Below are 25,371 nucleotides of genomic sequence, written 5' to 3'. Positions count from 1 at the left end.
AGGGGACGCTGGCCGCCACTCCAGGCTGCAGAGAAAAGCAGCACGTTCGTGGTCCTGGGGCCCCGTCCCTCCCCTGGGTACAGACACGGCTTCCGCGCAGGTCAGAGCGTGGGCCCGGCTCCCGGGGACTGTCCACAGAGCGCTGCGGGGGACACGGACACTGGGCGGAACCCCCCTAGCGTGACGGTGTCCTTGTGACAATGTACAAACCGCCATAACCGCCCAGCCCAGCGGGCCTCTGGAGAACACCGAAGCTTGAAGGGTTCTTACGGGCACGTGTGTGGTGTGGCGAGAGCGGCTTCTGGGCCACTGCGAGATGACGTCACAGGCGGCGATGACAAGCGGGGGCGGGGGGGGTGGCTCTGGGCACCTCACTGCATGCACTACAGCCCACTGAGGCCTCCCGACAGGCCTCTGCCTCCGCTCCACCCCATTACACAGACCAGTAAACCGAGGCCCCGAGAGGCGAGCAGCTCAGCTGGGTCTCCATCACTACACGTGCAGCCAAGACCCGGACCAGCTTCAGGAAACCCGAGAGATCGGCACCCAAGCGCCAGCGTCCGTGCGGCTCCCGTCCGATACTCAGAGGTTAGAACTCGTTCGTCTCGAAGCAAGTCAGAACCTGCACCCACACACCCGGCCTTGGCCGTGATGGGCGAGGGGCGAACACGCTGGAGACCGAGGCACTGGTTTGCACGGTGCGAGCCCCGAAGCATCCTCCGCTTCTGGAGCCTTCCCCCCAGCAGACTCAGCCCCGTTACTGTCCCATTTCACAGACCAGAGAGTTGAGGCTCAGAAAGCTGAGCGCCGCCCTCCGCACCCTCCCGGTGCAGAGAGAGAAGCGGGGCTCCCGTTGGAGCCCCCAAGGGCAACGGCGTGCCGACCCCGGGCCAGAGGGCCCTCGGGAAGTGGCTGGTGCTCTGCTGGGCCCGAGGGGTCCTCCCCGAAGCCTCCTCAAGTGCTGGGTGTGCTGGCCCGGCCCCTTAGGACCATGGCCGACTTCCAGGGGGGACGTGGAGCCTGGGCCCCCTTTGAGGCCTCCTGCCACTTCTTAATTAGCCAGAATAAACAAAGGGGCTTTTCATGAGGACTGTCCCCTGCGCTGTCACATGTGAGCGTCACTGGGCTGGAAAACAGAGTGGCCTTTGCCAGCACATCACCCCCACTGGGCCCAGAGAAGGAGGAAGGGGGGCACCCGGTTGGGGGAAGGAGGCCGGGGCCCCGGCGCTGGAGCACCGGCCCCCGGGGAGCACGCCCTCCAGCCTCAGGCTGCCGCTGGGTGAAGGGATCCAGTGTCCAGGCGGTGGGACGGGGGAGGGGGCGGGAGCCCACGCCCAGGGTCTGCTGTTCCCCAGCCCGGGGCTGCTTTCCACCGGGACGCGATTCAAGGCCTCCAGGTGGCCCAGAGCCAAGCCCTGGGGCAGACGCCCCGGATGTCTGCGGGCCGGACACGCCGGCCTCCAGCGCTCGGGGCAGAGTCAGGAGCTTGCTCCGGGCCCGGGCGCACGCACAGTAGGCCTTCAGACACGGGGGGCTGGGCAGGGGTGCAGGCTGGGAGGCGGGTGGGGAGGGTCAGGGGGCACGGCGCCCATCATGTGCCCACCATCCGCGGCGCCCCGGGCCTGTCCGCCACCCTGAGCGGCAAGTGCTATAGGGCCAGAGGTGACACCGGCCTAGTGAATGTCCCCGGCAGAACGGTGCCCGGGGTCGCCCCCAAGGTCAGGCACGGCTGGAAGCCGCGTAGCCAGGCGGAAGCCAGGCCTGGAGCAAAGTCGCTGTCTTTGTTTCCCTGCTCGGGTGGCAGGGGGGACAGAGTGGGGGGTAGGGGGGGACGGAGTGGAGACTGGGGGGGGATGGAGTTGGGGGTTGGGGGGGATGGAGTGGGGGCAGGGAGACAGAGTGGGGGCCGGTAGGGGGATGGAGTGAGGGGGGACGGAGTGGGGCGGGGGGGGGACAGAGTGGGGGGGAACGGAGTGGGGGGGATGGGGGGGACGGAGTGGAGACTGGGGGGGGGATGGAGTTGGGGGTTGGGGGGGATGGAGTGGGGGCAGGGAGACAGAGTGGGGGCCGGTGGGGGGATGGAGTGAGGGGGGACGGAGTGGGGGGGGGATGGGGGGGGGACGGAATGGAGACCGGGGGCGGGGACGGAGTTGGGGGTTGAGGGGATGGAGTGGGGGCGGGGGGGACGGAGTGGGGGGGGAATGGAGTGGGGGGGGATGGAGTGGGGGCAGGGAGACAGAGTGGGGGCCGGTAGGGGGATGGAGTGAGGGGGGACGGAGTGGGGCGGGGGGGGGACAGAGTGGGGGGGAACGGAGTGGGGGGGATGGGGGGGACGGAGTGGAGACTGGGGGGGGATGGAGTTGGGGGTTGGGGGGGATGGAGTGGGGGCAGGGAGACAGAGTGGGGGCCGGTGGGGGGATGGAGTGAGGGGGGACGGAGTGGGGGGGGATGGGGGGGGACGGAATGGAGACCGGGGGCGGGGACGGAGTTGGGGGTTGGGGGGATGGAGTGGGGGTGGGGGGGACGGAGTGGGGGGGGGAATGGAGTGGGGGGGGGATGGACTGGGGGCAGGGGGGGATGGAGGGGGGGACGGGGTGGAGACCGGGGGGGGGAGGACGGAGTTGGGGGTTGGGGGTGATGGAGTGGGGGCAGGGGGACAGAGTGGGGGCCGGTGGGGGGATGGAGGTGGGGGACGGAGTGGGGGCCGGGAGGGAAGACCCTGTGTCTGCTGCACATACCCCCTGCCCGGTCCAGCAGGGTCCCTCCGCCTTTGCTGCAAAAACCCTGTGAAGCGGGGGTCTCAGGGGGGACGGAGTGGGGCGGGCAGTGACCGCGTGACGGGAACAGGTCTCCTCTGGGGAGGCGCACGCGGTTGAGGACGCGGCAGGCGGTGGCTGGGCCGCGGTGTGAATGCGCCACGTGCTGGCGACACACAGGCTGCGGGACGGTCGACTTTGTGACGTGAGCTTCGCCTCCACAGAAACACCCCGCCAGGGCGCGGATTTAAAGGCTGCGGGAATGGGGAGCCCGGGGGGCTCAGTCGGTTAAGCGTCCGACTTCAGCTCGGGTCACGATCTCGCGGTCCGTGAGTTCGAGCCCCGCGTCGGGCTCTGTGCTGACAGCTCAGAGCCTGGAGCCTGTTTCAGATTCTGTGTCTCCCTCTCTCTCTGTCCCTCCCCTGCTCATGCTCTGTCTCTGTCTCAAAAATAAATAAATATTAAAAAATAAATAAATAAATAAATAAATAAGGCTGCAGGAAGTGCGAGCCTCCCAGGACCAGCGGCCCGGAACCACGCGGGGTGCCGCCCGCCCGCCGACCGCACAGGCTGCCTGGGGCGGGGGGCCCGGCTCGCGAAGGCCTCCCCTCGGTCGGCGGGCGGGGCCTCCCTGACGGTCCTGCAGCGTCCCCAAGCCCAGTGCCCCCAGCCAGGGGCCCCGTGACAAACGGGACAGCACATGGGCCGGGGACGCCCTGGAGAACTGGGCTGACCCACAAAGCTATCTCCACGGAGACGGCCTTCTGAGGGCGTCCGGCCCCCGCCCCGCCCGGAAAGGCCCTCCCGCCCCCGCTCCGGACGCGCTTCCGACCGTGACACGCGCCCGAACGTCGCCTACGCCAAGGGCCAGGGGTCTCGGCGACGGAGATGGGGCCCGCAGGAGGGCTGTGCTGACATCACCAGGAAGGGGGATCGGGAGGAACCGTTAATATGTAGTTAAACGTTCTTAATCTCCCCCAGCATATGCTGTTGCACCTAACTTTGATCAACTTAAGTGTAAAAATGTCTCTGTGCCTCCACTCGGGTTTTACCGCCATCTGGTTTAATTAGTCCTCGGGTAGCCCGCCACCGACTTAATAGCAGAACGCTGCCGGGCCGATCAGAGGGCCGGCTGCCACCACCAGGGCCTCCCCTGTTCCTCCCCAACCCACTGATGGGAGGTCGAGGCGGAGATACACCTGTCGGTGGGGTGGGCACGGGCGGTGAGCACCAGGGACAGCGGGCACAGGGGGACGGTGGGGCCGGGGACGGTGGGCACAGGGGGTCGACGGGCACAGGGGGACGGTGGGGCCGGGGACGGTGGGCACAGGGGGTCGACGGGCACAGGGGGACGGTGGGGCCGGGGACGGTGGGCACAGGGGGACGACGGGCACAGGGGGACGGTGGGGCCGGGGACGGTGGGCACAGGGGGACGACGGGCACAGGGGGACGGTGGGGCCGGGGACGGTGGGCACAGGGGGACGACGGGCACAGGGGGACGGTGGGGCCGGGGACGGTGGGCACAGGGGGACGACGGGCACAGGGGGACGGTGGGGCCGGGGACGGTGGGCACAGGGGGACGACGGGCACAGGGGGACGGTGGGGCCGGGGACGGTGGGCACAGGGGGACGACGGGCACAGGGGGACGGTGGGGCCGGGGACGGTGGGCACAGGGGGACGACGGGCACAGGGGGACGGTGGGGCCGGGGACGGTGGGCACAGGGGGACGACGGGCACAGGGGGACGGTGGGGCCGGGGACGGTGGGCACAGGGGGACGACGGGCACAGGGGGACGGTGGGGCCGGGGACGACGGGCACAGGGGGACAACGGGCACAGGGGGCGGTGGGCACGGGTGGGTGAGGCTGGCAGGACAGCCGCCTGGGTCGCCCCAGGCAGGGTGGGGTCTGTGTTCGGACCCTGGAGGAAGGACTCCTGCCCACAAAGGCTGGCGGAGATCCCTGGTGGCCCAGACTGGGAAGCTTTGCTGGGGAGACCTGACACGACCTCCTGTCTGAACCCCCTGAACCCCATCCTTCAGTGAAACCTGGGATGACCCCCTGTGGAGCCCCCATGGAACCCGGTGCCTTTGCTCGTTCCTCCCTTCAGGCTTCAGACGCTAGTGTTCAGCAGGGTGTGGTGGTGCCCTGTGAATGGGCGACAGAGGCCCCCTCCCCTCCACAGAAGGCTTCAGGAGTGGCCTTGGGGTGGGCGACTGGGACTGTGACCTTGGCCAACCCTATTCCAGGAAAGGAAGGGTGGAAGGTGGAGAGCAGGGGGCGGGCAGGTGGAGGTGAGTGTCCGCTGAGAAGGCAAGAGAGGAGCCAGGGGGCCCAGGGCCGGGGGAGGCCCAGGCACCAGGGGAGGGGGGAGGGTGACGACAGGGGCAGGAAGCTTCTTGCACGGGGCGCCCAAGCCCCGTGTCAGCCAGCTGGGCACGGCTGCGCCCCTGGGGAGGCCGGGCCCTTGGCTCAGGTCCGTCATCATCCTGCCACTTGCTGATGGGACGAGCCCACCCTTGGGCCCTAGTGGTTTCCCCGTAACCGTGGAAATGACGCCGTTGACCCTGCGTGCAGTTCTGCAGGCTGCAGATGATTTGCCACGGCCAGTGACGGCCAGGATCCGACGGCCCTGTTCTGTTTCAACGTCTTTAATGGACAAGGAGAGCCGCGTACCCCAGTGACTTTCCCCTTTTGTCTCGTCTGCCAGGAAGCTCGGAGCTAAGTTTGTGCTCATTTTCAGGAGCTCCCTACAGCCTAGGCTGGTGACTCTCATCTGGGACCAGTCACCGGGCTGACGACGGGGAGGGGCTGGCCCGGGAGGCGCCCGCGCTGCCCAGCAGAGACCCACCTGGGGAGACGCAGGGGCCCTCTCCGTGTCGCCTCAATGCACATCCACGGAAAGGAAGCCAACCGGGCCCACTCCTAAGGGACCAGGGATTGCGGCCACAACGCCTCACGTCTGCACTGTCCACAGGGACAATGACGACCCCACGCTGGCGCCCAGAGACGACCCACGTGCAAAGGTCGGAGGAAACTCATCCCCCCACTACCAAGATTAATTTATTAAAAGATAATGGGTTTTCAGCGAATTTATTAATCAATTTGACAACGCCTGGGGATTGTAATATAAAAATAATCAGTTGGCCGCCTCACCAACGTGCGATGCCAAAAGGTGCCGTTTAATTCCCAGCGCCTACCGCCCTCTCTCCAAACTCTCTGCTACGCTGATTGAGACGAAGTTTTCACAATTTGGAATTTCAGAGGAGCACGTGTGTGCTGCGTCCAGAGCCTGCACGTCCAGGCGGCGACTCGGTGGCCCTCACCGGAGCCCAGGGAAGAGCCCGGGCCCCAGAGCCAACCTGCGGCCAGCACGGAGCTTCCAGGATGGGGACACTGTCACTGGAGACCCGCCATCTCGCGCAAGGGCGATGGCACGGAAGGCGAGGGGGATGCCGAAGGTGCCCCTTGTCTCCTGTCCTGCTGGGCTGCCCTGAGTCCCTGTCCACGCTCAGGCCGCCGGGGCTGGGCACCCCGTCCCGACGGTCCCCGGCAGTTCCAGGTAGGGAGCCAGTGGACGGGATTCAGGAACTTCAGGGGTGGTTTTTAATGTCACTTGAAAGGCAGCATCCAATAAATCAGAAGAGCAGCTTGGACCTAACGCATTATGTCTGTCAGTGGACACGGCAGGATGAGGCAGAGCAGGAAGGGGCAGGACGGGGCTGGAGGGGGCTGGAGGGGGCTGGAGGGGACTGGAGGGGACTGGAGGGGGCAGGATGGGGCAGGATGGGGCTGGAGGGGGTTGGAGGGGGCAGGACGGGGCTGGAGGGGGCTGGACGGGGTTGGACGGGGCTGGAGGGGCTGGAGGGGGCTGGAGGGGGCAGAACGGGGCTGGAGGGGGCTGGAGGGGGCAGAACGGGGCTGGAGGGGCCTGGAGGGGGCAGAACGGGGCTGGAGGGGGCTGGAGGGGGCAGAACGGGGCTGGAGGGGCTGGAGGGGGCAGCACGGGGCTGGACAGCACTCCCAAGGCTAAAGACCAGCCACTGCTGCCCCCCCTTCCTCTGGGAATCCCTCTGGTCAGGAACAAGCACAGAGAGAGCAGTCATGACAGAGTGGACAGGTGCACACACACGGGGACACAGACCCACGCAGCAGACTCCCGCACACTCAGACACACAGACACCACACACACGTGCACATACACACACCTCCACGCAGGTGCACACGCCTACACACGCCCCCGGGGCCCACAGCCCAGCCTGTCTGGGCACAGCCGCATCTCACACGTGGTTACTTCCCCAGGTTTCTGAGCAGAGCAGAGGGGAGGACTCCCCGGCTGGAGAGTGTCCCTGACAGTGACGGGGGGTGGGGGGGGGGCAGCACATTTGGCAGCTTGTGGCCAGGGCCCAGCAGGCCACCCACCCGCAGGTGGAGGCCAGCCCCCCCAGTCCCGCCGGCGCCTAAAACAAAAGCGCCCGGAAGCATGGCGGGGTCGAGGGGAAGACCCAGCCGGCCCTGGTGACCAGCTCACCCCCTCCAGACCGTCCCCCCTGCCCCGGGCTCCCGGAGGCTCTGCACCCCCACGTCCCGGCACAGCACAGACCGGCACCGGGTCCTGGCCGACCCTGCATTGGGCTGGGTCACCAGACAAGCACGTCTCCATGGCAGGTGACAGCGGTCCTCACAGGACACAAGGGGTGCACCTTCTCCACTCAGGGGAGGCGGGTCCCAAGGGAGGGGGTTTTGCAAACAAGTGAAATCCCTTCTCTAAGCCCCTACGCACTTCGGAGCACGGGAAGGGAGTCTGCAAACACATGTCAGGCACCCTCGGGAAGGACACGGTCGCAGCACTCAGCCACCAAGGCGACAGGCCGGTGCAGTGGGACCTCAGGGCACGGCACAGGTGGGAGGCACCAGGAGAGCTTCCTGGAGGAGGGGTCTTTCCCCCAAATCTCACCGGGGCCTGAGCCAGACGCAGGGGTGTGGCTGGATGTAAGGACGGTGTCGCTCTAGAAGCAGTTCACAGTCGGGGCTCAGGTCACGATCTCGCGGTTTGTGGGTTCGAGCCCCGCGTCGGGCTCTGTGCGGACAGCTCGGAGCCTGGAGCCTGCTTCGGATTCTGTGTCTCCTTCCCTCTCTACCCCTCCCCTGCTCACGCTCTGTCTCTCTCTCTCTCTCTCTCTCTCTCTCTCTCTCCCTCCCTCAAAAATAAAATAAACACAAAAAATTTATAAATAAATAAATAGAAGCAGCCCGCGGGAGAAACCCTGCTCATTCCCTCTCAGATCTGAAGTCTGCAATGGCTCAGTGAAGACCCGATCTTAAACGTGACGGGAAAGCTGTCGTCACTCACAGCGACTGTGTTTTCAAAACCAACAACTACTGAGCTTGTGCAAAACATGACTCGGGGGCCAAGGCCGTGAGAAGCCCAGGGGTCCCCTGAGCCCCAGCCCTGGGGGGCAGCCAGGCCCTCCCCTGCTCTCCAGGTGGCCCCAGGCAAGACTCCGCTTCCCCGTCTGTGAAGCGAAGGGTTAACGCCGCTGGTGCTCCTCTGAGCTTTAACCGCATCCCGGACCGTGGCCTCCACACGAATGGTGACCGGGGACCTCCACGCATCCAGGCCCCCCCAGGCGGCGGTGACATCCTGTCCACACACAGGAAACCAGCTGGCCTGGCTCACAAAGCTGGGGTGCAGAGGTGACCTCCCCGCACAGCACCTCTGACCTCCTGGACGTCCTCCACCCCTCCAGGGGCCCCAATGCCGTCCGAATCGGCCCCGACTGTCCCAGGCGAGGCTTCCCCGAAGCTCCAAATTCTTCCCACAGGCGGCCCAGTGCTCCCTCCCCGCCGCCGGCTTCCTGAGCACTCACCTACACGAGCAGGTGCGGCCGGCCACCCTCTCTTGCTGTCATCACACCCTGACCAGGACAAAACCCAGCCTGTGTTTGGAGAGCCCAGAACACATCCCCTCCCCTGAACGCACGGCACACCCGGAAATGTGGCCTTGCTGAGGGAAAACCCCAGAGAGCCCACTGTTAGCACAAAGGGGGTCACAAGCCAGTGAACACATTCCAGACTGTTCTGCAGGGCCCGGGCTCGGGGTTGGGCCGACACGGGTCTGGGGGACAAGGATGGCCCAGGCCTTCCAGAGACCCAGCCGCCTGGGCTGCCAGGCCCTCTCTGTCCTTGGACCCCAGCTCGGGCCGCCCTCAGCAAGGGGTCCCCACGCCCATGCCAGCCCTCAGCCTGCACCCCAGTGGGACAAACCCCGCCACCCTCCTCAGCCCTCCTCAAATCCCCTCCTCCTGCTCCCACAGGACATTAAGGATGGGAACTCGCTTTCCCAGGAAGGACACCTTCGTGAGCCACCTTCCTGTGACCTCGTCACTTAGGCACTGAGAGGACAGGTGAGTTTACTGCTGTGGCTTTAAAACAGAAGTAAGGGACCATTCTAGCTCCCTTGGAGTTATTGGTAAAATACTCACACAGAGCATGGGGTCCTGGGCAGGGGTCTGGACCCCAAGGGACCCCTGTCCCGGCCGCGTCACTCCCAGGCTCTTGGTCTGCTCAGGGAGGCAGGTGCCGGGAGTAACGGTCGCCGAGGAGCTTTTGTGGGAGAAAAGGAACAGCCTGGAGCTGAGCCCCACGGCCGCGCTCCTGGTGACTCGGCCGACGGCCAAGGGAGGGAGAGACCAGCCCCAGGGGCCCCGCGTGCCTGTCTCCACCGGCCAGAGCCCGGCCCGCCCGGGCCGCAGCCGATGGCCCAGAATCCCGGAGAATCAGCAGCTCTGGGGTCTGAGTGTCGGGGGTCAGAGCACAGGCTCGGGGCTCATGGTCCTGCTCTGATCCACCTGCCCGGGGGCCCTGGGCGTGCCCCTTCCCTGAGCCTCGTCTACCTCTAAGACAGGAACAAAAGCATCTCCCTCTGACGAGCGTCACGAGGATTCGCGGGGTGCGGAGTGCTTGCTGGATACAGATCCGCAAGGAAGGGCACAGCGAGGGCAGCGCGCCGCTTTGCAACAGTGACCCACGCGGACCCTGGAAGCGCCACCGCCGGGACAAGCCTGCTGACCGGGTTCCCAGAGCCCCGACAAGGCAGCAGCACGTGCTCCTTTGTGCATCAGGTCCAGCCTCTGTCACTGAAGCCCTGAGCACAGGAATCTGCCAGGAATTTGAGAAGCAGAAGGGCTTCCATGGTGACCCTGGAACAGAGCCTGGAACAGAGCCTGGGAAGCAGGATTCCCAAACCAGCCAAGGCCTCTAGGTGCAAACGGGGCATGAGGAGTCCCAAAAGGGGGGGGCCTTGGGGCAATCGGTCTCAGTCCGGGCTACGACTGGAACCACAAGACGTGGAGCTGACCTCGAGGACCCCTGTGGGCCTCAGATGTGCTCAGTTTCCTCCTGCACTTAGTGGACTGGAAGTTGCCAGAGGCCCTCCCACCAGGCAGGTAGCAACACCTGTTTCGGTTGGTCTTCAAAGTCAGGGTCAGACAGTGAGACCTTATGTCCACACCAGCTCCTGGTAGCCAGATCAGCATCAGGGCCTCATTCGTACTCAAGTGTAAATGACTGACGTCGGCCGTCAGTGCAGAGGAACACCTCTCTGTCCTCACCTATGTAGATAACAGGACAACGGAGAAACCTCAGAACCTCTGTGAGGTTCGTGGCCCAGCGTAAACAAGGCCCACACCGCGTGGACTCGAGAAGACAGAGGCACTGCCTGTCTGGAGGGGTCCGCTTCCTCCTGAAGAGAGACAGGAGACCTCTGGTGTGAGCACACACAGCAGGAAGAGGTGTGGGGCCCTGCTGGCACTTGCAGAGGCTCAGTAACTGTTGGGGACACAGGACCTCAAGTCCAAGGCCAGGGAAGCCTTCCGGAGAGCCAGGACCCCAGGGCACCAGGAGCTGTCCCCGGACTCCCGGGTCAGCCCTCGAACCTTCCACAGGCATCGTCTGAGTCCCAGGGAGACGGTGCTGAGCCAGCAGCCACTCCAGACAGAAATCTGACCCGCGAGGGCTCTGGATACGCAAAGTACAGAGCCGTGTCCTGCCTGGTGGCATCGGCTCCTCCAGGTCTGGGGGACCAGACCCCTGCGGCCTCTCCCGTCCCTAGCCGCCCCGAGAACTCCATGGCCCCGTGGGGGTATCGGGGCAGGGGGCCTGAACCTCAGTTAAGTCACTGCTTTGCAATGGTAAGAAACGCAAAATGTGACACCATAGAAGGAGGTCCTTCCACGGTGGGAAACAGGTACATCCTCTCTGGCCTGCAGACACCCAGGGGCCCGTCTCCTCTCCCAGCCTCACAGAGAGACATCGGGGGGCCTCCGGTCCCCGCGGGCATCACCCCTACGCTGCCCAGGCCCTGAGAGGCTTCAGAAGCACAGATGAGACAAGGACACGTGTTCAGTCACCATGTCCCCACTGGTCAGCTCGCCTCGCTGGGCCGCAGCCCCACGGGGCAGGACAGGCTGGGCCGAGCATCCCCCCTCACGGGGGGTCTGGCCCACCCCACGGAACTTTCTAGCTCCCCACACATCTGCTCGATGGTGCCACACTGTGCTCCCTTATTTTCTCTGAAGTGCGCCCGTCCCCATCGCTGGCCCCAAGAATGGAGATGAGCAAACGGGGTTTCAGGTTTCCAGCGGGTGGCGAGCCCAGCTGAATGCATTTCTGTTAACAACACAACACTCATTTTTTTTATAGTTTATTTCATTTTTGAGATGGAGAGACGCAGAGAGAGAAAGAGCAGGGGAGGGACAGAGAGAGAGAGAGAGAGAGAGAGAGAGAGAGAATCCCGAGCAGGCTCCACACTGACAGCAAAGAGCGCAATTCCATGAAGCTTGAGATTGTGACCTGAGCCGAAATCAGGAGACAGACGCTTAACGGACTGAGCCACCAGGAGCCCCAACATAACACTAACTTTGATGACGACGAGTCTAGGAGGTCCACGGTCTGCGACGTGGCCACGGCCCGTGTCGCACAGACCCAGATGGGCAGCGACAGACGTTAGAAGCCGCTGGGTAACCGCTTGCAACGTCCCAGACGCTTGCTGTGCCAGGTTTTGCTCTTAGCTTGGGGAGCTCCCGTCTCGCATCGGCGGGCTTCAGACAACTTCGGGGGCTCATTCGCAAGCCCGCTCCCGGGCCTGGGTCGTGAGAACGTCGTGTGGTGTCCACGTGGTTTGGCTGGACGGGACACAAGGGTTCCCTGCACCCCTGGCCCCACTCCATTTCTCACGGCGCTGACGGGTTCAACCAAATGCCTCCCCCCACCCCGGTTCTCCAGCCTTGCTGGGGGCGTGGGGGGCAGAAGCCCCCTCCAGGTGACAAACACGGGAGAGCTCAAGGTTGTGACGTGCCCTGGGGACAACGTGTGTCCCCCACACAGAGCGTTCCTCTAGCTGGCAGAGCCCCCCCCTCCCCGAAAGGAGCGGGTGGAGAAAGGTGCGGGAGGACTTCTCCCGCGTGGCTCCCCCCCCCCCCCAGCCCCGCAGCCGCCGGGGAGCAGAAATTAGCATCAGGTAATTAACACGAGTCCTATACAGCCCATTAACGGTATTTAGGTACGTCTGGGGATGCACTCCCAGGTAATGGATACTACGGCAGAAAAATAATGTAAAAATGGAGCCAAAGTGCTTTTTTGCAAAGAGGCCACTCGTGTGAGTCCAGCGGCATTTGAGACGGCTTCCAAGGCATTGGCATTTCCGCCGTGAGGAAATCGTAAGGGGACGGTCCTGCACAGAGCCGCTCGACGCCCCCACGGATCGCCACAGCTCCAGCTGACGGGCCGTGTTCACACCAACCTTCCCCGGCATCTCATTGCGGCCATCAGATCGGAGGCCGCGAACACGGCACAGGCACCCCTCCCCGCTCCGTCCCCCGCTCTGTTGACAGGACGCAGCACTGAGCCAGCCTGAGCCCGGTGGCTGGGCCACGCAGAAGACCCTTCATCGCCCCGCGGGTTTGCACAGCAAGTGAGGGACCTGGGACCCGTCCACTGGCGAGGCCCCAGCACGGCTGTTCTGCGCACACACGAGCCTTCGGGAAAGAGGGAACGAGACGCCAGCCCTCAAGGCCGTCGGCAGGGACCCCGGGAGACACCCCCCACCCCCCCCGCCCTGTGCTGGCACTCACCGGCCCCTCCCCTGAAGTTCCAGACATGAAGAAGATCGGGCAGGTGGGACTGGGTGGGGGTCCCTGCAAGTTCAGAGCCCCGACTTCCCACCCCTTCCCTGCAGCCGCGCACCTGCAGCCCTGTGCGGGGACCCACGGCGTGCAGAGGGCAGGAGGATGTGCCGCCTTCCTGCCCCGCAGAGGCCCCCGAGGCGGTGGGGACAGCACTCCCAGAGTGGGAGCGGGGAGAAGACGGGCCAGCTCAGCCTCCCGCTCACTCCTGGCGCCTCCAGGGCAGAGAGAGGAGGCCCACTCAGGCTCCCCTGCTCCGTCTGGGTCCCCACTGCTCCATCCAGGGCCACGCCATCACCCCGTAGCAGGGACACCACTCCTGTGTGCAGGCCCAGTGACCAGTCAGGATCCGCGGGCCGCCCGCCGCGTGTCCCAGGGCCCGTGAGGCCTCCCGGGTCAGCAGCTGGGGTCCATCTGCACCTCCGATGTGAGACGGACATCGGCCGTGTTCCAGAAGAGCCCCCGTGGCTGCACGACCAGACCCTGAGCCCTGAGCGGCCCGCCCTGCAAGCTTCCTGCCGGCAGACGCCCCCTGCGCCCCTAAGATGGTCCACTCAGTGGCAAAGTGAGGTCAGCAGGGCTCAGGCCTCTCGGGAGCAACACACCCACCTGCACACATGTCTGCTCCCCCCTCTCCCCAGGCACGCGTCCCCTGGAGAGGTGAGCTTGGTCCCGGGGGGCAGGGAGGGAGGTCACCGGGAGGAAGGCGCAGCTGCCCTGGCCAGGGGGTGGGGGGTGCCAGGATGGGGTGGCTGAGAGGGGCTGGAGGAGGAGGCAGGGCCAAGCGCCCCGGCGAGGCTGGCTGGCTGGTCTGAACCAGGGGACCCCCGGGCGGAGGCCATGGGGTCAGAGTGACCGTGCCAGAGGGATGGGATGCTGAGCCGGGACCCTCTGAGCAGCTCCCCACCCCCCCGGCTCCCCGGCTGAGACCCAAGCCACCGCCCCCATCTCTCTTCCTCACGCACCCCTTCCAGGGCGAACAGCAAACGCAGCGGGCCCCAGTGAGCCCCAGGGCAGTACCACAGGGCCCAGAACCACCCCCCCCGGCACCGACCAGCCCTGCCTGAACGGCTGGGAACCCTGAGGTGAGGCGGCCGCTGGGGCTCTGTGATACGGAGGGATGTCAGCCAGGGCAGGGACCAAAGGAAGGTGGAACCCAGCTCCCGAGCGTTACTACAAGCCGGTCCCGGATGACTCACTTCTCAATTAGCCACCTCGTTATGGGAAGAGCCTGTCACGCCTGCTAAGTGTCAGGGAATGTTTTGACAGGATCTCCTCTCCAGCCCAGCCAGGGCGGACGTGGGTACCGCACCAGTCTCCCCGCAGCGTGGAGGGTCCCCGCACGCGCTGTGTGCTCGGGGACACCGGCTCATCAACGTGCGGGGGCTCGCGCTGCAGCAGGTGACCCTGGCGACCCACCCCCGGCTGAAAGCGCACTCGAGGTGTTTGTCTGGCGACGCTCCTACTTTATTATGTGAACGACAGGCCAAATCCCACCGGTCCTTCGGCCCAAAGAGCTGAAGCAGAAAACAAACAACAGTCGCTGTGATGCGGCGGGGGAGGGGGCCGTGGCCTCCGCGTCTGCCTCCGCGGCGGGCACGAGCCCCGCCAGCCCGCGGGACTCAGCTGTGTTCTCGGCCTGGCACAGAGGTCAGCACCCTCAGCTTGGGAGGGAAACTGAGGCCCAGCAGGGGAGTCGCGGGACGTGTCTGTGTTGTGTACGTGCACGCTCACGGACACAGCACAGAGGGACGGGGCAGGGGAAGCAGCCGGCAAAGGAAGCCGATGAGCCATGCCTGCGGATCCCGTCTCCGTGGCTGGGAAAATCTTTAGGAACAGCCAACCTCGACCTTTCCTGTCTCACCGAGCAGGGCATCTCCGGGGACGGCTGACCCTGTGCGGGGCCAGTAGCAGGTCCGGCTGGAGACACACAGAGTCTGTGCACTCTGAGCCTGGGGGCTGCAGGGAGCACAGGCACCCTGGTGGCCGGGAGGTCTGAATGGTCCCCCAGCGGGGGCCTGCTGACCCCGGACGCCCTCTCCCTGCACGGGGCTCCTTGGCCCAGTGACAGGGCAACAGAAGGGGCACGTTGCAGCCCCTCCAGGGTAGCAGGCTCCGGCTTCCGCCAAAAGGACTGAAATAAAGGCATTTCTCAGCAGCCAAAGGTCCTGCCAGTGGCAGCAGAACTTTCTGGAAGGAAATGCACTGAAGAAACATGTTCCGATGAGCTCTAGGCGGAAATCTCGGGAGTCACCTGGAGGGACCTGACCGCCCCCCGGAAAGGAAAGAGTGATTAAGCAAGCGGCTGGATGACAGGAAGGGCAGGTGGGCTCCCCATCAGCACAGGGCCAGGCCTGTTTACTGCCTCCAAATGGCGGCATCACCATCAGCAACACGGTTACACATGCGACGCGCAGAAATTGCAACGCAGACGACAGACTGCAAGCGACGGGTGAGCCCTGCGCGGCTTCCCGGCTCTGGAAAACAGACGTGCGTGGAAACGTGTGGAGACACCTCCTGTCCCAGCCGACAGCCTTTCCAGCAGGCTGGGAACGGCTGGGAAGGGCTGGGGAGTGCGGTCTGGGCAGGCGGAGAGGTCGAGGTCGGGCTGGGTGCTCCACAGCCTGGAAACCCCCCAACGGCCGGCCATTCAGCCACAGATACAGCCCCGCGGTTGTCACCCTGCCCGCGCCGAGCCCCAGGCCCAGAGTCTCACTCAACAAACCAGGAAACACCGGTGTGGGTGGGTTGACTGGGGACCCACAAACTAGAGCAGGAGTCCCGGCCTGGGGACGGGGCTGGCGATGATGCTCAACAGCCCGCAGTGCCCAGGACGGACGGCCCCACCTCAGGGACACCCACACGTGCGCAGTGCTGGGGACAGAAACCCCGAAGCAGGGGGATGTGGGAAGAGACCAGTGTTCAGGGAGCTTAACCGTGGAGGCGTCAAAGCGGGAGCCACAGAAAGGAGGTGAGGGTCACGGGAGCGCTTCTGACAATGTCCTACCGGGGACGCTTGACAAAATACTGAGCGTGTCCTCAGGGTTCCACACTTTCTCCCTCTTTTTGTTCCCCTTTTAAATCTTTTTAGTCATTTCTGGAACTGCGGAAACAGATTGATCCTCGAGGATCCAGCCCGTTTTCAGACATGCTCTCCAGGCCTGTCCCCAGGCATTTGACCACGCCCCCAGACCTCTGGCCACGCCCCCAGGCCTTCAACTCCGCCCTTCCTTCAGCCCCGCCCTTAGACACCTGACCACGCCCCCAGACCTTTGATCACGCCCCCAGGCCTTCAATTTGGCCCAGCCCTTCAGCCCCGCCCCTAGACATTTGGTCACGCCCCCAGACCTTTGGCCACGCCTCCAGAACTGAATCCACTGTGGTCAAAGCGTCAGGGTGCCAGGATCAAGGAGTGTTTGCCCCAAGAATCAGGCAGTCAGGCCCCTAGCGGCCCTGTCAGGGCCAGAGCTCAAAGCCCAAAACAGGATGAAGGGAGCATTCACTGCCCGGGGCGGGGCATTCGGATGAACAGCACTGCACGGGGGGAGGGGGATGAGGCCGTGTGTTCAAGGGAGGCTTCCTGGAGGAGGCTCTCTCCCAGGGCCAGTCCAGCTCACGGTGCCTGCCTGCAGTCAGCAGCAGTTCAGGGTGCTACCCCTTGAGGGGACCCGGCAGGTAGTGAGGGAACATCGCAATGGCCCAGGCAGACCAGGCTGTGCGGGTGAGAACAGACACACACACACCACCTTCCTAAGAAGGGAGGCCCCTGGTGGAGGCCTCGGGCCGGACTCTGCCAGAGCAGGACAGAGGCACCCAGAGTCCCACCAGCAAGGCAAGATCTGGCTTTGGGAGGCCCGGGGCGACCCGAGGATGCGGTGAGCGCTGATCGCCAGAGGAGAGAGGCACAGAGCTTTCAGTCAACGGGGAGCCACGGGTGGGGTGTCAGAGCGGCCAGCCTGGAGGCAGAGGCCCCACTGAGGACAGTGCTGAGGCGCCCAGGAGGGGCTGGGGCACAGCAGTGAAGGCAGACCTGGAGGACAGCAAGACTCATTTCGGAGGAAGACGTGCGAGCAGGCCGGGCGCAGGGACGGCCGAGGCGGGGCCCCGCTGACGGCCAGGCAGGAAAGAGGAGCCGCGGGAGGGAACAGGGGTTCGGGGCCAGACCCTGGGCTGCGGCCTGCCGTTCTGAGGTTGGGGCTGGCTGTGACCAGAGAGGGCAAGGGTGCCAGCAGAACAGTGTGCCTGGCCCAGGCTGCATGTGCCCTGCCCGACTGCCTCTGCTTTGTGCTGACGTCCAGTCCCCTCGGGATGCCAGCCCAGGAAGGCCACCATATCCACCTCTTTCCCGGAGCCCCTAATTCCCAATCACCGGAATCAACGGGAGGCCGAGGCTCCTGCCTTACACCGGTGCCTGGGGCTGGCCCTCCACCGCCCCTGCCTCATGCAACAGATGTGGAAGGACAGCCAGGCGCCTCCGTGGGGACCCCCCAGGCCAGTCCCTCCACGGGAGGCCCACCTGTGGCAGGAGACCGCCAGGGACCAGGGACGGGAGGTGGCAGCTGTGGCTGGGAGAGAGCTCTCCCAGGCAGACTCTCACTAAGGGGCCACCTTCCCGCCAGGCCCAGGCCATTCTCCAGGATGCGGCTGGTGCGCTGTGGGGAAAGGGCCTCCCCAGAGACTGGAGGAGCAGGGCAATCTGGAGGGGTCCAGCTCACCCCGCTGGAGACAAAAGTGTTTGCACCCTTGGTCCCGGCAGCCACTTTGCCCCCGGAGCCCTCCACCACATCCACCAGGGAGTAGGGGGAGAAGGGTGCTGCCGTCTCCCGCCAGCGGCTTGGCGTTTCTGGACAGCCTGTGCTGCCCGCCGGGAGTTTCAACGCATGCTCCCAGGCGGGTCTGAGAAGCTGCAGACCAGAGTAGGAAGGCAGTGGCCGGCCCTCGGGGAGCTGGTGGCCCTCCACCAGCTGGTGGCCAAGGGACGCCCTGCAGAAGCCACAGGGCACTGGGGCACCAGCCCCAAACTCCAGCTCCAAGGGTCTGCGAAGGGTGAGCAAGGGACACCGCTAGATTCCATTGGCCTCCTGTGCCAGTGTGGGCCCCAGAGCGCCACCAGTGACGCTCCCCCCAAACAAATGACAACGGGCGGGTCCACGGGCCCTCGCCTCTCCCGCAGCTGTCGCTCCAGCCTCCGATCCCCCCACAAGCAGGAGACCCCGATCTGGGTCCTCCTTGTCAATCTCTTGGCCGTCACCCACGCTCTGGGTGACAGGTGGCATTCTGTAGAGGTCATTAACTCCAGAGCACCACATTTTAATGCAGAAACGAGCCCTTCTAAATCGGCACAGCTGCGAAGCTATATAAAGAAATGGGGATTTTAATGTTTTGCTTTTCTTTCCTTTTCTAGTGCCACATTATCATAACGTTTCCCCATAATTACGTCCATAAAAGTCACCTGAAAATACTTCATGCCACGAAAGTTGATCTACACGTGTCATTCAGTGGATGTCAAGTGGTGACTCCCGAGCAGGAAATTCCAGCGTGGGATTCAGCCAGGAGGCCTGGCGCTGAGCAGACCCGGTGAGGCAGGCAGTGGGACGCAGCCTCCTTCCGGGGATCCGCTGTCCTCTGTCCTCACTGGCAAGAGTGAGGTGCCAGAGACAACCCTGAGAGGCCGTGCGTCCCCTGTTCCCCGGACACTGATCCCCAGAACACTTGCCCCCGAGGGTCTCTGCCCGGGAGGATGCTTCCGTGAGTGAACCCCCCTTAGCTCGTGAATGTTCGGGCAACCAGCCTGGCTATTTCAAATCCCACAAACAGAGGTGACTTATCTGTATGAAGTTGAAAGGGAGAAGCACTACATTTTCTCTAGCCAGAAATTCATCAAATAAAAACACACAGGAAGATAAAGAAAGAAAGAAAGAAAGAAAGAAAGAAAGAAAGAAAGGCCTTGAGATGAAAGAAAGAAAGACCTTGAGATGAGATGAGAAATAAACTTGTGAATGGCATCCTTTCATTAAGCCCGGTATTCTTAAATTTACCTCTCCAAGAACCCCAGAACTAAAATTTGAACAGCAGGAAAGTAGCACATTCTAATCTCTCCTAACTATGCAATAAATTATATTTGTAAAGAAAATGCGGCATCAGAGAGCCCACGCTCGGTTAGTATTCTAATGGATTAAAAACAATTCAGAAGTTGTTTGTAATTTCTTCTCGTCGTTGCAGCCGAGGATGTGAGATTTAACTCAAAGCTACAAGTCAATTTTGATGGGATTAATTGGGAAAAAAATCCGTGTCAGAAATCCCTGCACGCCAGGAATGTGTGCCCACCAAGCTGTCCCCAAGGGGGAGGGCACGGTGCTCTCCACCTTTGGACTGAATACTGCATACAAGGTTCAAAGTCAAGGCTTGGCGTCCTACAGCTTTCCACTAGCTCATCATTTTCCCCGTCTCCCTCGCTGGCGTGATGGCCACGGTGCCGGGAGCCAGCGAGGAAAGACCACATGCTCAGCAACGAGCACCCGGCCACAGTCAGACCACTGTGGTCGCCCCAGAGCGCCCCACTCCTTGTTCGAACCACATCCGGTCCCAGCCCTCTGCTCCAGATATGCCAAGGGTAAGAGGACAGAGACCAGCTCTTTCTGAGCCACAAGGAAAGAGGCTTCCCCAGATGAGAACATGGGAGTTTCAACTTTCTCCTCCAAGCTCGATATCCCCCAAGCCAACGAATCCCTACGCCCCAGCCCTGCTGTCCAGAAGATGTCCCGACACCAACACGTGTGCGTCTTCAAGAAAGCCACCGAGGACCCCCTCCCTCTCTCCGCTCTTCCTGGCAATTCTTCCCCAATGGGAGAAAATGACAAGACTGTGTCACTATAGCAACTAACCTAATTGGTGGACTGTAGGTATTTCTCCCGCCAGAGGGTGGAGCCCATCTCCCTACACATGAGTCTCAGCCCGCTGGGCCCCGAACGGCACAACATCCCCTCACTGAAAACCAGGCCAAGAGATAATGCAGCTTTCTTTCAGCAGCGCCGGAAAGTGAACACCTTCTGGGCTGCAGAGAAACGCTCAGATTTAATAGGCAGGATAATTGAATCCTGCATGATACTTACCAGTTTCCCTAATTAATATGATACAAATATATCTGCTCCGTAACACAAAAACATTTTGGGTAATAAAAATCCTGACTGATAACAAAAACAATTTACAAACAAGGATGCTGACTATTCTCACTCATCCCAGATATATTGGAAAAGAGAACGGAAATCAGAAGAACTGTTTAATTGGCATTTCATGTGCTTCATCCATTCGAAAAGAAAAAAGTGCTGTTGTTGTTTTCTCTTCTGCAGGACGGCTGTTCCACGCTATAAATCACGATTATGGCTATTCTGGATTTTAGTAAACTGTTTTAATTTCTCGAGTGCATTTCCGGTGAAATGGGGGGTGGCCGAAAATATCTTATCTTATCGTCAATTATTCCATTACACGGAAATAGCAACAACCACGAAAATGTGCTTCACGCAACCTTCCATTATTAATGATTTCTGCTCCTCCGAATATAACGCGTTACCCAATGTCCTTGTTCCAGCGGAAGAGGTGTTTCCAGAACGCCAGGGAGGCTGTTGGACGGCAGGCTGAGGGTGCTGCGGGTGGGGACCCCTGGGTTCCAGGGGTGTCTGGGCACACCCCCGGTGTGGGGGGTGGGGCTCTCTAACCCCAGTCCTGCCAGGGTGTGAGTGTGCCGATGAGGCGCAGCGGGGAGTCGTGGCCCTGGGAAGGGGGGAACCAGGGAGGCCCTGGCAGCAGGCGGGGGTGTGCAGTGTTGAAGCCACGGCCAAGGTTGTCCGGTACTTAACCATCAACAGTCTCTTTTTCCCACCTGCAGGGCTGCCTCGCCGCCCGCTGCAGGGCAGGGTTCTCACCTGGGACCCAAGGACGCCGTGGCCAGCGCTGGCTAGGGACAGCGCCCCCGGGGGGTGGGGGGCTTGGGAGCCACAGTCCCCTTCCCCAACACTGCTGACTGAGCCCCCTCTCCCCTTATGCCAGCAGGAGGAGCCTTCAAATGGAGTTTATCTGCCATTAGCCCTTTGCACATCACCAAGGAAGCCGCGCCGGGGCTCCGCTCTCGGGAACCCTGTGAGCGTCGCCCGAGGGCCGAGATGGCCGCGGGGAGCCGGGGGCGGGCGCGACCTTCGCCCCAAGCCCCAGCCCCCTGCAGCCCGGCCCCGGGAGTGGCGGCAGCGCCCGCTGGGCATCTCGGGTCACGACCCCGCCGTGGCGGGGGGGGGGGGGGGGGGGGGGGGGGAAGGGGGCTTCCCGCCCTGCGCCCCCTCCCCGCACCGGGCGCCCGCCTCCCTAGCAACTGTGGGCTGCGCACAAGGGGGCCGCAAGAAGTCCGGCGATTCCGGCTCCGGCGCGGGTCTCGCTCGCGGTTCGGGCGGGCCGAGCTGTCCCAGGACTCGGCGACCGCGCCGCCGCCCGGGTCCCCGTGGTCCGCCGCGGGCTCGTTCCGGAGACAGCGGGAGGCTCGGACCGCGAGCGGGGAGGCCGGCACTTCGAGGTGGTGGCGCGGGAGCCAGGCTCGGCGCTGGCCTCTTTTTTTTTTTTTTTTTTTTTTAAGAATCCATATTTTTCCATCACCTCCCGCGCCCATGGCAGCTCTCCATGACAGGTGTTCCTTAGCACCCGTCCTTTCCTCCCGCTACGAGGGGAAGGGACCGGGAGCCTGTGCCAGGCGGCCGGCCGGGGAACCGACCGGCCCGCGCCATCCCGGCCCCCCGAGCCCGTGCCCAGGACGCCGGCCACTCCCGGCCACCCTGGCGGGCTGCGAGCCTGTGCCCGGAGCACTGACCACCCACCCCCACCGCAGCCCGAGGTTGCGCCCGGGACTCCGGCCACCCCCACTCCCCCACCCCCGGGCGCCCCCCGAGCCCGTCCCCAGCCCCAGCCCCGAACCTCGCGGCCCCGCGCCAGGCCAGCCGGCTGGGTCACCGGCTCGGGTCCCCGGACACGACTCCAGATATGCCCGCGGCGGCGGCGGCGGCGGGCCCTCTCCACGTACCCCACCCCTCACTTCTCTTTTTTTTGAGAAAGCGCCTGGCGAGTGTGCTTCCCAGGCACACGGAGGCTCCGGCCACGCGTCCGAGCCCGAGCCCCGCTCCCGCCGGGGGCACCCCGTTCCCGGCTCGGCCGCCGCGTCGCCCCCGGTCCCCGGCGGGAGCGTCGCCAGCGGAAAGCGCTGGGCCCGCCCGCCCCGGACCCGCCGCCGCCTCCGGAGCGCGCTGCTCGGCTCGGCCCGCCGGCCTGGGCCGGGAGCGGCGGCGGCGGCACACCCCGGGCGGCCGCGGGCATCGCCGCGCCACCCGGGGCCTGGCGCCCGGGCCCTGCCCCGGAGTCGGGGCGGGAGGCTCGGCGGCGGCGGCGGCGGCGGCCGCTTCCGAAGTGCCGGAGCGCGGGGAGCCCGGGCGGCCCCTCTCCGTCCCGGCCCAGCGGGAAGCGGCGGGACCCGGGGACGGCGCGCCGCGAGCGGGCAACTCCGCACCGACTCCTGGCGGCCGCCGGGGCCGGGGCCCGGCCCGGGGGCCCGGGGGCCGCGGGTGGGGTGGGGGGTGGGGGGCCCTGCGGGGGCCCGGGCCGCGCGGTACTCACTGCAGTAGGCGATGAGCAGGCTGGCCAGGATCATGAACGCCCAAAAAGTTGAGGACATGCTGGGCAGGGCGGTCGCATCTTGCCGGCTGCCGGTCCTGGGCGATGGCGCCATTGAAGCCGCGGCGCCCGCGCGGGGGGCAGCAGCGCGTCTCAGCAGCCGGCCCTGCCCGCGCCCCCGCGCCGGCCTCCACGTGCGGGCCCCGCGCGCGCCATCCTCCGCCGCCGCCGCCGCCGCCGCCGCCGCCGCCGCCGCCGCGCCCGGGCTCCGGCCCACTGCGCCCTGCGCCGGCCCGCCCCGCGCCTCGCCCGTGCCCGCGCCCGCCGAGCCCGCGCCCGCGCCCGCGCCCGCTTCCGCGCGCGCGCCCGCCGAGCCCAGGGACGTCGGCCCCGCGGCTCTGGGCGTCGCTGCGCGCCCGGGCTCGGCGCGCGCGGCCCCCGATAGGAGGGGCGCGCGGGGCGCGCGCCCGACGCCGCCGGGTCCCGGCGCGGGGCCCCGGGACTGGCGGGGGAGGCGGGCGGAGGGGACGCCGCGCCCAAGCCGCGCCTCTGGATGGCGACAGAGACGGCCCGGCGCGCCCGCTGCCTGGGCACCAAGCGGGGAGGACAGACCTGGCCGGCGCGAAGTTTGTGGACTTGGGCTGCGGTCCCCGGGCGCCCCTACTCCTTCCCGCAGAGGCCCGCGACGCCGGGGCCCAGGGTTTACCGTAAGTATAGGGTGCTTTGGGCCCTTCCCCAGATGCGGCTCTCACCCCTGTTCTGGGTTGTGCGCCGGTGTCCCTGAACCCACAAAAGAGCACACACGGCCTCAGACCCGCCCGGAGTCCGCTCAGGTCAGCACCCCCGAGGGCTCTCCCTCCCCCCCCCCCCCCCCCCCCCCCCCCCCGAGCTCCAGCGCTGCCAGGCGGAGACACACGTCCCTAGAAGCAGTCTCCTTGTCCCCTGCCCGGCGCCTCCACCTGTGCCCACTGCCCTGGCCCTGAAACGCTGTCTCCTTGCCCCTCACCTGGAAAGGCCCCAGTCTTCTGTCTCCAAAGTGCGGGTGCTGATCTCCTCTGGGTGGACTTTCTGAGCAGGTAACAATGACTGTAATTCATTGGATTTGCATAGTTAAAGGTCATCAGTAGAACTGATTCAGAGGGAAGTGGATTCCGTACATCCTTTGAGGTCAGCTTCCCCAGCCCCACTCCTCTCTCGGGTCCCCTCAGCAAGACGAGCTCCCGAGACCAGATGCTCGCCAGGCAGCCCCGCGGTACCAGGTGAGCCCCCGCGGTACCCAGCCACGGTGCCCCGTCCCCTCACTGCCTTCCTGCCGGTCAGCGGAGGTGCTAATGTGAGCCCATCCGTCCTCATCAGAGCACCTTCTGATCCCGCATGAGCAGGGGCCTCCAAGGACCCCATGAGGCCTTGCTGGAACTGGATACCCTTTCCCAGGGGTCACTAGAGGGCCCGATGCAAAGACGGTCTCCGGCATCACCCGTCACCTCGAATCCCCGCCCGCCGGGCCTCTAGGAGACCGTGGAGGCTGTGATGAGCGCTGAGGGCCCGCGGTGGCCCAGTGAGGACGCCTGTCCAGCTCCAACAGTATTCCTGCTGTAATGTGACTGTGGGGATGATTTTCTTCATAAATTTTTCTGTTCCTGCTTAATTAAAACAGTCTGACTTCCCTCCTCAGTGTCCCCCTGACACGCTTCCTGATTCCCTCTGCTGGCATGCAGGCACCACAGACCCTGGGCTCCTGAGAACCTGGGCTTGGTGGGGGCAGGACCCTTCTGGAATGTGCTGGGCTGGTGTCCGCCCTCTGGCCCCTGGAGGGGCTCCCTCGCTGTCCCTGCAGCTCCCAGGGGATGCCAGGACCTCTAGCTCTTAAGTTCCCCCCTTTGATGGCAGCCTTTCATCCTGTTCAGAAGGAAGTCACTTTTTCAAATGTGACACGTTCCATTTCGTCCTGTCCATTCTGAACTCCTGTTGTGTTCCGGACATTCCCCCATCCAGCAGCCATTCGTTGGGCACCTTCTAGATGTCACTGCTGCAGGAGAGGAATTAAACAAGACACACGCTTTCTGTTCCCTGGAAATGTGTGCTCGGTTTGGGAAATGGATGAGGAAACTGGCAATCAGAGCGCAGTGTGGCCGAGCCGTGATGGGAGGGGCTCATCCGGCAGGGGAAGAGCACTCGGCCCCAGATCAGGTGTGGGGCGCTGGGAGGGTGTGCCAGGGAAGCTTCCAGCAGAGCGGTTTTCAAACACGTTTAGTGCCATCCGTAGAAAGAGCACACACAAACACGCACGTGAAATGACAGTTTCACAAAACAATACCCACACTCTCAATACTCTGTGCTGTTTTCCACTCTGTCCTAGTTCATTCCTTAAAACACTGGTTGTCCACCAATGCTTGTGTTTACTGCAGTTTTCTTTGCCGGACAAGCACTGTTCCAGGGGAGATGTGGTCTGCGTTGAATGTGGGAGGATAAACTAGAGCTGTCACACCAAAGGTCAGAGGAACCCGGTGACAGTGGGCAGTGGGGGAGCCCCGACCAGAGACAGGGGTACGTACGGTGGGTTTGGCACAGTCTGCTTTCTCTTGGAGCTCACGCCACAAGACTTCTGTGGCTACCGCACGAGGGGGTTGACATGTATAAGGAAAAAGTATTCAAAGACGCTTGCTGAAGATGGCGACGCAGACCTGGTTCAGGGCCCTCGCGACGAGCACGGGATGGGCTTGTGCGCTAGGGAGGGGCTGGGCTCAACCCGGGGTGCGGCGTGGGCCAGTGGGGGTTCCCAGGCAGGG

General features: G+C 64.3%; 1 protein-coding gene across 1 annotated transcript in view; it reads right to left on the bottom strand.

Moving 5' to 3' along the window:
• Positions 1–22,910, bottom strand: part of TAFA5 (TAFA chemokine like family member 5) — a 190,415-nt gene extending 167,505 nt beyond the window's left edge. The window contains exon 1 of the mRNA XM_078449284.2: positions 22,586–22,910. Within this exon, the coding sequence (XP_078305410.1) occupies positions 22,586–22,697 (112 nt within the window). The 5' untranslated portion in view covers positions 22,698–22,910. The remainder of the gene's footprint in view (positions 1–22,585) is intronic.
• Between the last annotated feature and the right edge of the window lie 2,461 nt (positions 22,911–25,371).

Source organism: Panthera onca, chromosome B4, assembly GCF_046562875.1.
Source record: "Panthera onca isolate mPanOnc1 chromosome B4, mPanOnc1 haplotype 2, whole genome shotgun sequence".
Classification (NCBI taxonomy): Eukaryota; Metazoa; Chordata; class Mammalia; order Carnivora; family Felidae; genus Panthera; species Panthera onca.
This window is presented reverse-complemented; position numbering and strand designations above follow the sequence as displayed.